General features: G+C 41.5%; 1 protein-coding gene across 1 annotated transcript in view; it reads right to left on the bottom strand.

Moving 5' to 3' along the window:
• Positions 1-13,523, bottom strand: part of LOC122797020 (dynein axonemal heavy chain 5-like) — a 93,443-nt gene that overhangs the window by 37,830 nt on the left and 42,090 nt on the right. Inside the window, exon 4 of the mRNA XM_044065789.1 lies at positions 12,337-12,585. Within this exon, the coding sequence (XP_043921724.1) occupies positions 12,337-12,585 (249 nt within the window). The remainder of the gene's footprint in view (positions 1-12,336; positions 12,586-13,523) is intronic.

Raw genomic sequence — 13,523 nt, 5'->3', positions numbered from 1 at the left:
TGGGAAGTCTTCTGTGCAAGTAAGCAATGTACTGAACACTGCAAATTAACATGGCTTAAATTGTAATTGCTTATCATTCCTTCCTTATAATCAACAAGCTAGATATATTAAACTTGGCTATACAGAGGTAGCTGGTGAGAGCAGATACTTGTAAATATATTTTTTCTATGAGACTGTAATATTTATATGCCTGTCTAAATCCAAATAAAGTCTGAACGATTCTCGCAAAAAGGAAAGATGACATAAGTTAAGAATGATTCTCACAAAAAGGAAAGATGACATAAGTTAAGAAAAGTCCCTGCAGTGACCAGACTGTATAACACTGACTATTCTTGAGAATGGAATTGCAAGGACTATTAATAATAACAGAAACAGCATAATTGGATTTTAAGCTGGTAGGCAACAAGACATGACATGAGGAAAGAGAAAGCAGCACCACGGACTATATGAAAATTAGGAGATAACTACACGTATGCGCGCACACACACTTTTTTCCCTTCCTCCTTGTCGACCATCAAGCCTTCCCTGAATGGACTTGAGCCCATTCATTCCTTAATAGTGGGAGAAGCTCCTATATAAGGAATCCTCCAAAATACTAACCATATCATGGCTGTGGCTCACAGTGCCTCTCATCAAGCAAGAATCCTTCTGTATGCTCAAGTAGAGGCTACAACCACCACTAAAAGCATGGTCAGCCTCAAGCCCACCCCTAAGACACACCATAGCCTGACAGTCCCTAATCCAGGGGTACTACTTTTTCAATGGCATGATCATCTCTGATCCTCACACCCAGCCCTGAATGGTTATTCCCATCTCCCTACCATGCAATCAAGCTCAAGAGCTACTAATCTAACTCTGGTCCCTCAGACTGTGCTACATTACCTGTCTACACTATGGTGCAGAATTATATTTTTAAAACAGCATCAAAATAGCATTATGTCATTAGTAGGTAGTATCTTAGATTAGGCTATATAACTAAATTTCTGTAGTATAGCTTGTTTTCTCATCAAGGTTGGTGGATTTTCCTTCTAGTGCACTGGGAGGTAGCCTGGTCTGTCTAGGTTAAGGAAACATTTGAGATTTCTTCATACAGTTTTATTGGTTGGAGAGCTTATTAATCAGCTTATCTTGTTTTTAGTGCCTTTATAAATTCTGCACAATTGAGTAGCTCTTGTCTCATTTATACGAAGGAATGCACTTTTATTGAATAATCACATGTTTATGAGCTGTTTAAGATACACTGCTGTATGGGTTCAGGCCCCTAGGCAGCAAGACATTTCCCTGTGGTACATTTGACTGGGGACACATGACTGAAGTGACATTCAACTGCAGAGAAATATGGCTGTTTGCAAATTCCCTGTGGGAAAAGAAAAGTGCACACTGCCATGCTCACAGCTTTAGTAACCAAATGCACAGGGGGAAAACAATGTCCTTGGTCCCCAAGGTAACATGAGACAGCAAGCAATATGGCAGGCATCAGCAGCAGGCTGGCCAGAGGGCATGTCAGTAGCAGTAAAAATGCAGTGCACAATGGGCAGTGCCTTTATAATTGGAGTGTGTGGGCCACTAACCCCTTCACAGTGTCTAGGGAACATTACCTAAAACGCATACTGGAGCATAAATGTGACTACGGTAGCCTGCAGGATTTCATCCATGCTGTAGCACACTTCTGCATGTTGTAGTTACATAAGTATGTACTGTATACTGAGCACAACACTCATTACTCCTTCTACCACCATCCATTGCTGTGAGCATTGCAGTGTGGCCTGGACCCCTGTATGGGTTCAGGCCCCTAGGCAGCAAGAGATTTCCCTGTGGTACATTTGACTGGGGGCACATGACTGGAGTGGCATTCAACTGCAGAGAAATATGGCTATTCCCTGTGGGAAAAGAAAAGTGCACACTGCCATGATCACAGCTTTAGTAACCAAATGCACAGGGGGAAAACAATGTCCTTGGTCCCCAAGGTAACATGAGACAGCAAGCAATATGGCAGGCATCAGCAGCAGGCTGGCCAGAGGGCATGTCAGTAGCAGTAAAAATGCAGTGCACAATGGGCAGTGCCTTTATAATTGCCACTAACCCCTTCACAGTGTCTAGGGAACATTACCTAAAACGCATACTGGAGCATAAATGTGACTACGGTAGCCTGCAGGATTTCATCCATGCTGTAGCACACTTCTGCATGTTGTAGTTACATAAGTATGTACTGTATACTGAGCACAACACTCATTACTCCTTCTACCACCATCCATTTGGTTATTAAAGCTGTGAGCATTGCAGTGTGTGCTTCTCTTTGCCCACAGGGAATTTGCAAACAGTCATATTTCTCTGCAGCTGAATGTCACTTCAGCCATGTGTCCCCAGTCAAATGTACCACAGGGAAATGTCTTGCTGCCTAGGCGCCTGAACCCCTGCTGTATGCATAATGTTAAGTTTGTTTGTGGTAGCACTTCATTCCAGACACACTTACTGTACTTTTACATTAGGAGGACTGGGATTATTCATCTAGTACCTGTAGGTGTTTACCTGGTCTTTCTGAGCTGGGAAACCCACAAAAGCGCTCCAAGTATTTTTTCTTTGCACTTCTCTTACATATTGTGACTGTACTTCAGCAGTTAAAAAAAACTGCACTGTTTGCTGCTGCATTACACTGTATTTTACTACTGCAATTGTTGCACTTTGTATTTCACACCAAATGCTGCTTTTACTTAAAGAAAATAACTGTTTCTGCCATCTTATTCTGTTGCTATTATTAATTCAAGAAAAAACGGTGCTGCTTTTTACACTGTTGCTTATTTAATTAAAAAAAAAATATCCTGCATTTTTGCTGTTGTTCCACTGCACTTCTGTTGGCTGTAGTATAAATTAGATTCTGACTGGCTGAATTCAGTTCTCTTTATAGATTGAGTACTAAAAATCGGGGTATCTTTTTTTGGAGAAGCCCCCTATACCCACGTAGCAGGAGTAAACAGTAGGACTGCCTAATTGAAAGTTACTGTTTTAGGGCTCATTTTGAGCTATTTCATTATTGCAGGGCTCAGTTTGAGCTTTTTCATTGGTTTCTTTGTATTAGCTGCTTTGCTCTTGCTTGTGAGTAGCACACCACCACACAAAGAGAGTAACTCTTGGCGGTTATAGCCACAAAAATGCCCATAGAAATATTTTCCCTTAGACGCGGCTGCTATCTAGCTGAGCAGTTCTTGAACCGCTCTCAGCTATTCAGTGACCCAGCCAGCAGAGATTTTACCTCTTACCTATCAACATCAGACCCTATAAATCCCTTCTTTTATAGGCCTCCAACTGTACACCCGATAAGTTAGTCACCCTAAAAAACTCCCTGCCTAATAACCTTGTCTTTTTCTCCTTATTTGCTGAGATACCAGATTCAAACCTTGCATTATTAACTATCAGTTTCCCTCTGTTTCTCCTGCCAGCCTGGTGGACATGTTTTTTGAGGCAGTGTAGTAAATGCCTCATGCACACTGACAACCCTTTACTCCTAAATCATTCAATTTGCGAGAGATACTCCTACACTAAGAATCTGGAATCACTGCTCTCTCATGCCCAGAACAGCAACACTAAAAAGGTTGTCAGATCACACACCACAACTCATATTCATAATTTGTACCCAAAACATAAACCTTCATATGCAGCGGTACTCTCCAGAAACTTACCTAAACACCAGAGACCTCCAAAACACAAATATGCTACACCTAACACAACACCCAAAGCACCCAATACACATAAAAACACTAGCACCTGTGTCTCACCAAATAAGCCTTTAAGGCAATGCACAACTATTCCAAATGTTTTAGTTTTAGGAATGGCTCTGTAGTGAGACATACAGATCCCCCACTCACCAGGTAGAGCAAGGAGGTTATGGTCAACTGCTTCTCTTCACCAGATCACACATGCACTCAAGTCTCTCAAAAACAAGTACCATTATGACTCCATCATAGTTCATGTTGGTGTGAACGACTTGAGACATACCTCTCTGGACTATACGAAGAGAAACATGACTGAGCTCTCTGAATATATGCCCCAGGTGGGTATGCCCCTAGCTTTGAGCAGCATTCTACTCTCGCCTAGGATGATACCACAATATAAACAGAAAATGACTGACTTCAATAATTGGCTTAGTTTCTGGTGTCATTCTAAAGGGATCTAGTTCCTGTCAGCTTGGACGACATGGTGGATAGACCATGCTGCTTTGCCAGAGATGGTCTTTACCTGGCACCTCTAGGCTTTCGGTTGCTGGCTAAGGCATTTCCCTCCCACAGAAAGCATTTTTAGGCAAGGTCACAACAACAAAATTCCCGATGTGAAAATATCAAACACACAGAAACTAAGAGTTATGCTGTTAAATGCTAGAAATCAGAAACTGCACTCTCTGGAAGCACTCCTCTCCCTGGAAGATGATGACATCTGTGCAGTCACAGAAACCTGGCCCAAGGCAGCAAAAAGTACCCTGACCTTGCAAGGCTACAATGCCTTCCACACTTTAAGACCACAAATTGAAGGTGTGAGAACCAAAGGAGGTGGAGTATCTATTTTCATTAAAGATAACTACACCTCTAGACTTGTTATACAAGAAAACACTATGGAGCTATTCTAAGTCCAAATTACCATGGGTAAGACCCTCCTTCATGTCATTGTCAGTAACAGGTCCCCTTCTATGAACCAAGATGCCCACACACCTTATTTAGACCTATGGGGTATAGAGAAGGTGAGAGAGTTGCTTTGTGACAAGGGGATGGAGAATAATAAAGTGCAGTTGATTTGTACATTGCTTGACATTGTAGTGGATAACAATGTTTTTGTTTTTGGGGACACATGTTATTTACAGAAGGTTGGCGTGACTATGGGCACTGCGTGTGCCAATAGCTATGCCAGACTTTCTTTGGTGAAATGGGAACATGAGTATATACTTTATAGTGAATTGCTTAGTGGATCTATTGCCTGGTACATAAGATTTGTGGACGATATTTTTTTGTTGTGGCAGGGTTCTGAACAAGCTCTTACTAATTTCATCGTATATCTGAATGGGACTAGGAGTTTTCTGAGGTTTACACACAAATATTCTCCTAATGTAATAGATTTTTTTGATGTTAAAGTCAGCAAGCATCAGTTAGATTCTATCAGGACTAGTCTGTATAGGAAGCCAGTGAGGAAGAACAACCTGTTGCACAACAATAGCATGCATCCTAAACACACTAAACAGAATTATTATACAAGGACAAGTTTTTAGGATGATGCGTCTACATAATGATGACAACCAGTTGCAACTTGCTCTGGATCAACTTAAATCAGAATTAATTGAGAGAGGATATAAAGGGTATGACATTGATAAATGTATACTTGAGGCCTGGAGAACCAGGCATGGTAGATGTAAACCTTACTATAATGAGAATATTGTTCCCTTACAGATCGAAGTTAGTAAGAAAGATGCTGGACATAGCACTAATAATGTGCTATGGATGCCTTTAACCTTTGCTAGTGACATTAATGTGGTATGTGAGGTTATTAATAAGAACTGGGACATTTTGTCCACAGTGGAAGGGCTCAAAGGGGGTGATAGGTGAAAAAACAAACTTTACCTTTCTCAATAATAGGTCCTTGAAAAGCCATTTGTGTTATAGAACTGCTTATTTTACTAAGTTTCCTAGGTCAGAGAGAATACGTACTTATGCATGCAGAAACTGTATGGCGTAAAGACATACACACAAGAGAGGACCTTTTACACATCCCAGGCTAGGTTTTAAGTGAACCCGATATCTATGCTGACTGTAGGACCTGTAATGTTATTTATTTTAGCTATTGTGTTAAATTTTTTCTTTCTATGTAGGTAAAACAAATCACTGCTTTAAGGACAGGATACTAGAACACTTTAGGGACATCAGGAATATGAAAGAAAACAGTGCACTAGCTATGCATAACATGAAGGAAAGCATGAACCACACATTTAAGTTTTTAGTACTTCAGATTGTAGCTGCTAAGAAGAGAGGGGAGATTTTAAAAATACTACCGAACTAGTTGAACAAGAATGGATTTTGCGATTGCATGCTGACAAGCCTCCAGGCTTAAACCCTTTCTCAAGGCAAAGCCACTGAAGCATTGATTTTATTGTTTTTAAGAGTTGCTATACAATGTTCCTTTAAGTAAGCTATGTTTTAACTGCATGATGTCATAATTAGTTTGATTGTTTTACTATTTAAATGTGTTGCTGTTTGTTTGATTGTAGTCTGAAGAAGCGGTGTATCCGTGAAAGCGCTTACTCCATTAAACGTTCTTGTTTTAGCTTTGTTACAACCGGTGTTATTGTTTTTTCTTATTTAGACCTACTTGGACAACTGAGGTACAACCTAACACCCTACTCATGGGTGACTTCAACTATCCTTCCATTAACTGGGAAACTTATATGAGCCCAAAAGTTTCTGGACTTGTTACCTCAAATGACTTGGAAGTAATACTGCAACACTCTACAAGGGGCTCCAATATTCTAGCCCTGGTCTTCATGAATATGAGTGACTGATGCAATGCCACAAGTGTAGGGCCCACACTGGTTAAATCCAACCATAAATCATAAATATTTGCATTAGCAATATCACTAGAACTCTCCAAAGGAGAAGTCAGACTAAAAAATCTTCACCAAAGCTACCTATACCCTCCTAAGGGAAGGTATAATTCACTTCCAAGCTCCAGTTTCCACAGATGGCACTGGTGGCTATACTAAGGTATACACTGATGCCCTGTATAAACATCGACATAAATGTAAAGACACAACCGTGCTGGACAGGATTAAAGCAAGATCCTCAAGAAAAAACAAACCATTCTGGTGGATGTCTAGCATTAATAAATTATACAACAAGCGAAAGAGCTCCTGTCTAAAAATACAAAAGTAAAATCCCAGAATTGGAACAGCACTCTTTTCAGCCTAAGTAAGTAAATAAGACAACTTTTAACAATCTTCAAAGAGCAACTATGAGAAAAATTTAGCAACATTAACCAAACGATTTTCTTCAGCTACGTCCGCAACCTAAAAGGTATGCCTGAGATGTGTTCTGAACTAATTGTGGATGGCATCACAAACACACTGACCCTGCAAAAATTGCAAACCTGCTAGCAGACAGGTTTGGTGAAAATGTCACCCCATCACCCCAAGCATACCACAAGCCATGTCTTCATCATCTCCTCCTCCCTGCATCTCTAAAGAACAAGTCATCAATGCTCCCTCCAAGGCTAAAAAAAGAACACAGCCTCCAATGGACCAGATGGCATTCTGGGCTGCATTCTTAATGTTCTAAAACAAAAAACTAGCTACTCCATTAGGCACTCTTTTCAACCACAGTCTGAGTACTGGCTTTCTCCCCATTGAATGGGAAACAGCGACTATTATCTCCCTCCACAAGGGTGGCTCTGCAGCAGACCTGGGTAACTATAGACCCATAAATTTAACCAGCCTCATTTGTAAGGCAATGGAATGAATCACCATGGACCTCATAAATAAGAATATAGGTGACCTCCAAAACCTGGATCCATCAGTTCAGTTTTGTCAAGGGCAGGTCATGCCTGCTAAACCTGGTGGACTTCTTCAAGAACGTGACCAGAGCCATAGATGAAGGCAAAGCCGTACACACAGCCTATCTTGACTTAGCCAAGGTCTTTGACACTATCCCACATTTGGACATCATTGACAAACTAACCCAGTTGAATATCAATCCCTACATTGTCAGGTGGGTTGCAAACTGGTTCACAGATCAAAAACACTCAAAGTGGGAGACTTTACCTCTACCAGCAAACCTGTCACCACTGGGGTCCCACAAGGGGCAGTGCTCGGCCCCCTCTTGTTTGGCATATACTTCTTAGAAGTCCAGACCAAAACAGAGGGGATGTGACTAACCACGTTAGCTGAATCCCCAAGCAATGTCAGCATACTTCAAAAGGGACTTACACAGACCATCGATTGTTGCCAAAGCCATGCAGACAAGAACTGAAAGTTTGACTGCTGAATCCTACATTAAGGCACTGTACGAGCACATCCACTTGTGCATGAATTGTGCCATCCCAAATAGAACCAAGACACTCTCCTCCAAAAAAAAAGGAAGATAATGTGGTGGTCCCCTGCCATAAACAAACTTTACAACAAAAGGAAGAAACTGTTGCAGAAATGAGGAAAATCCCAGGATGCAAAAAATTCCCTTACCAGCCTCAGTAAGAAGCTGAGATCCCCTCATAAAATCCTCCAAAGCAAGTTACGAAAATAAAACAGCCAAAGATTCCAAAGACAACCACAAGGCATTCTATAGCTATGTCAAGAATCTAAATGGCAATGCTCAGATCTGCTTGAGCTACAGCATAATGGCATTAAATATACTGATCCCAAGGATATTGGCAATATCCTGACAGATCGATTCAGTGCCAACTTCACCCCCCCCACTCACCCCCTAAAGGGCCCATCTCAACACCAAAAGATTGTCAAATTCCGGTAATAACGGCTTCACAGGCAAAAACCACACTCCCCAAAGCTAAGAATACATTATCCATGGGACTAGATGACATCCCGGGCTGTGTACTACATGAACTACAAAATAAACAGGCACCTCAAGTGTCATGTTTAATCATAGCCTCACCTCAGGCTTCGTGCTCACTGAGTGGCACACAGCTACAGTTATCCCACTCCACAAGGGGGGATCCACCTTGGATCCTGGGAACTACCGCCCCATCAGTCTGACGAGCCTGATCTGCAAGGCCATGGAACGTATTATCATGGAACTTATAAACAAAGACATTGGCAACCTTCAAACACTGGACCCCACCCAGTTTGGGTTCGTGAAGGGACGATCTTGTCTCCTGAACCTGACTAACTTCTTCAAATCAGTCTCCAGAGCTGTGGACAAGGGTAAGGCACACAGCCTATCTGGACCTTGCCAAGGCCTTCGACACCATCCTCCACTCTGGAATCATAGATAAAACTTACTAAGCTGGGCATTAATCCCTACGTCACTCAATGGGTTGCCAACTGGCTTACTGACAGAACCCACACTGTAAAAGTAGCCGACTCCAAATCCAGCTCCAGACAAGTGACAAGTGGAGTACCTCAGCGTTCAGTCCTGGGACCGCTCTTGTTTGGCATCTACTTCTCTGAAGTACAGACCAACACTAAGGGACTCTGGCTAACAAAGTTTGCAGATGACTGCAAACTGGGAGCCATTAATGAATCCCCAAATGATGTGGATATTCTACAAAAGGGCCTTAACGAAACAGATGATTGTTACTAGTATCATGGGCTCAAGCTCAATGCCAAAAAATGTATAGTTATCCCCTTTGGGAAAAAACATGTACCCGTGAATTACCACATAGGTGGCAGTACACTAAATACCGAAAGTGTGATAAGAGACTTAGGGACACAGGTGGACAGTGGTCTCACCTTCAATAATCACATCACCACAACAGTCAGGAAATCTTTCTATGTGGCACACCTCATCACTAAGGGCTTTTCATCCAGAAAAAATGAGGTCATTGTCCCACTCATCCCTCATTAGACCCATTATAGAATACAATGCCCCGTTTGGTATTTACCTCTCAAGACATCTGCAACAACTGGAAAGGCTGCAGACATACCTCACTAAAAGAACCACAGAACTAAAGCAGATCCCCTATGTTGACCATCTAAAAAACTCCAGATATACTCTGCCGCATATCATCTACTCAGAGGCGATCTGTGCTTAAAATACAAGGTCATGTCAAACTCAGAGCTGTTGGACATGCTACACTTAAATAAATCCCAATCCTTCAGAGCCACATGCTCCAGGGATCTAAACCTTGTCATCACAATGAACAAAACATGCTGGAGGGATAGGTTCCTGACCCAGAGACTCCCCAGACTCTGGAATAGGCTTGGCCATACACGTCAAGCAGAGCTCCACTTTGGCCCTCTTCAAAAGGAACCTTGACGATTGGATGGGAGATAGAAAATTAACCTCGGGGATCATGTCAGTCGCCCTGCTAAACAGGGGCCAGGGAAGTAAATATTTTGGGAAGAAATAGCCAGGGAATTGTTATGGCTAGGCTTGTATAGGCCCTAGGGCCAACAGCCTAGTACCAACCTATGATCTTAAACTAAATGCTAAAAAATGCACCATCATTCCCTTTGGTAAAAACAATGTCCTTGCTTATTATAAAATAAATAATAATACCCTAAAAACCAATTCATTAGTGAGAAACCTGGGAACACAAGTGTCTGTGACCTCAACTTTGACCACCATGTCTCTACTGTGGTGAGGAAGGCATTCTATGTCACTCACTTGATTAGCAAAGGCATTGCCTCAAGAGCAAAACAGGTTATATCTTCCCTGTACTTATCCCTCATCAGGCCTGTTACTGAATATACTGTAATGGTCACTTTGGTATATACGGTACCAGACACCTGCAGCAACTTGAGAGACCTCAGAGATTTCTAAGAAAATTTCAGCACATGTTTTATATGAACAGAGTGAAGTTGCTGTCACTGTACTCAGTAGAGTATGGACTACTTAGAGGCGACTTATGTCTGGTTTATAGGCCTATCTCTGACCCAAATCTACTGGAAATGCTGCACATCCATAAGTCAGATGGGACTAGAGTCACTTGTTCCAAGGAACTCAATCTAGCCTGCGACATAAACAGGACTTGCTGGAGAGGGAGACAGAGAGAGAGAGAGAGACATATCTTAGAGGTTGGCACTCCTCTGGAATAGGCTGCCAATCCATATCAAGCAGAGCAACTCCATGACCCTGTTTAAGTGCAACCTGGATGACTGGATGGGAAACCATACATTTCTGACAGGGATTGCACAACTTCTCTCCTGAACATGAGTAGTCCTTGCTAGAAAAACCTTGTACATAGACAATATCTTACATCTAGTATTATAGTGTGATTTAATGGCTAGGCTTGTAAAGACCCTTGGGTCAATAGCCTAGTAACATCCTATGAACTTATAGGTTCATAGGTCGGTACTGGGCTATCTGACCGAAGGCATATATTAGCCCAGCCACATTGTGAGGTATTCCCTGCCCCTTTAATTGTTCCCTAGACCCTTGTACTAGCAGCTAGTACCCTTGGCCCCTGTCTAGTAGTGCTGTTGGTGTGATCCCCGGTGTGAACTTTCTATTACTCATCCACTCATCAAGGTTCCTCTTGAAGAGTGATAGTGAGGGGCTCTGTCTTATGTAGATCGGGACCCTGTCCCATAGTAAGGGAAGTCTCTGCGAAGGGAACCTATCCCTCCAGCATGTTCTATTCATTGTTGTGTTGAGGTTTATATCCCTAGAGCATGTAGCTCGAGTAGATTTGGTTTTGCTAAGATGGAGCATGTTCAACAATTCTGGGTTGGACATGGCTCTGTACGTTAGACAGAGATCACCTCTGAGAAAGCGGTATGCAACAGAGAACAGTCTTAGCTTTTTCAATCGTGCTGCATAGGGCAACTGTTTGAGACCAGTAATCCTCTTGGTTAGGTACCTTTGTGGTCTCTCCAGCTGCTGGAGATGTCTAGCCAGGTACATTCCAATTGGTGCATTGTACTCAATAATGGGTCTGATGAGGGAAGAGTAGAGGGGCACCATTACATCCTTAGATCTTGATGCGAACTCTTTCATGATCAGATGAGTCACATAGAAGGATTTTCCAACCACTTTGGCAGCATGGTTATCAAAGGAAAGCTGACTATCTACTTGGGTCCCTAGATCCCTTATTTCTTCTTCAGATTTCAGGGGATTACCTCCTATGTTGTAGTTTGTGGGTACTCTGTTTTTTCCAAAGGGAATTACTACACATTTTTTGCATTTAGCTTGAGACCATGGCTTTGACACCATGCATCAGTCTCATTTAGGCCCTTCTGGAGGATCTCCATGTCTGCCGGAGACTATTATAGCACCCAGTTTGCAGTCATCTGCAAACTTAGTCAGCCACAGCCCTTCCGTGCTTGCCTGTACTTCTGAGAAGTATATGCCAAACAGAAGGGGCCCCAGGACAGAGCCCTGAGGCACACCACTCGTTACTGGTCTGGATTCGGACATAGATCCCACTACTCTTACTTTATGGGATCTGTCTGAGAGCCAGTTTGCGATCCATCTTGTGACGTAAGGGAAAGTTATGAACGTTATGAACCTATAACTAGTCTGTGTGCTTGAAAAAACTTGCATTAACTTCATGAAATCAATTCCTGGTCTGTCTATCTATTAGGTGTTAGAAAGTCATTAGCTGTTATGTCAACCAACATAAAATGCTAAAGAGGAGGTAACAAATTCTGAAAGTTTATGAAGGGAAATGAAAATTGCTCAAAATGCCACATACCTAAAAAGTGAATGAGGGAAGAAACATGAATGCGTTTGCGGATGCTCTCCAAAGTGTTGCGTGTCACCTTCAGAAGGGCTTCTACATTACGGTGATTGAAATGAGAAAGCAGTTCACGAGCCTCTTCCTCCAGTACTTCAACTGTATCTCTCTTCTTCTTTCTCTTTGTCAGAGGAGAATGAGGTCCACCTGTAACTTGGCTGGTGCTTCTTGATAGGGTGGTTCGCATCTCAGTCTTTCTGTCATCGTCTTTTACGTATTAAAAAAAAAAAAAGACTTACTAGTAATTACTACTTAAATATGCTGTGAAACTATCATTGTAACACAAGTATTTAGTGAAAGGGATTACAAATTATAAACTCCCAGAAGTTTTAAAACTGTATTTCTAACATGTCACACAAACATGTTAATTAGTATGCTTTCGATATAAAGCAGCATGCAAAACATAACTACTTGGGTTTTCAGTGCTACTCACAGCATCTACATGTCTGGCTTGTCATTTATTTATAAGTGCTTTAATCATAAGCGTACAACTAACATTCAGATTTCCAAACTCAGAACAGAGCATTCCATCTGGCCTGACATGTGCACCTTTGCATTCAAATAAAATGACAGGAGTTCTTTGCTGGATAAAGGCATTACTTAAAACAGCAGAATTGACCAACATTATATCGCACTGCACTTGATTTCAGATCCTGTACTACGGAAAAGATACTTACTAAATTCACATAAATAGTCAGGGTGTGATAGAACTCAGTATAATAAATGCAAGCATGCATCAGCTGTTATATGTATAAGACATGTGTGCATTTGTAAGACAAGTGTAAAACAAAAGATCCTTGATCTGTAAATATCCATATTCCATGGCTTTTTTTTACTTATAAAACTAACAAACTTAATATAGTAGAAGTCAGACAACAAAAACTATATTATTGTGGTTTAGTTAAATGTCTGTATGCAGTATATTAGTTGAGTAGGGTATCAATTTATGCAATGAGCTTATTACGAAAAATGACCATTTGAGACATTTAGCTAAGGAATTCAATACATGAGCAAGTTAAGTTTTAAAAGACTTGAGTCAAGCATAAAAATGAAACCAGTATGAACATGGTTTACAAGAAATTATGTAAAGGATCTGGCAAGTACAAAGGTATTCTATTGGTTCACTTCAAAGCATCGAATTACCA

This window comes from Protopterus annectens, chromosome 3.part0, assembly GCF_019279795.1.
Source record: "Protopterus annectens isolate FY-2018-M chromosome 3.part0, PAN1.0, whole genome shotgun sequence".
Lineage (NCBI taxonomy): Eukaryota > Metazoa > Chordata > Ceratodontiformes > Protopteridae > Protopterus > Protopterus annectens.
The sequence above is the reverse complement of the archived record's forward strand: the minus strand, read 5'-3'. Positions and strand labels throughout refer to the sequence as shown.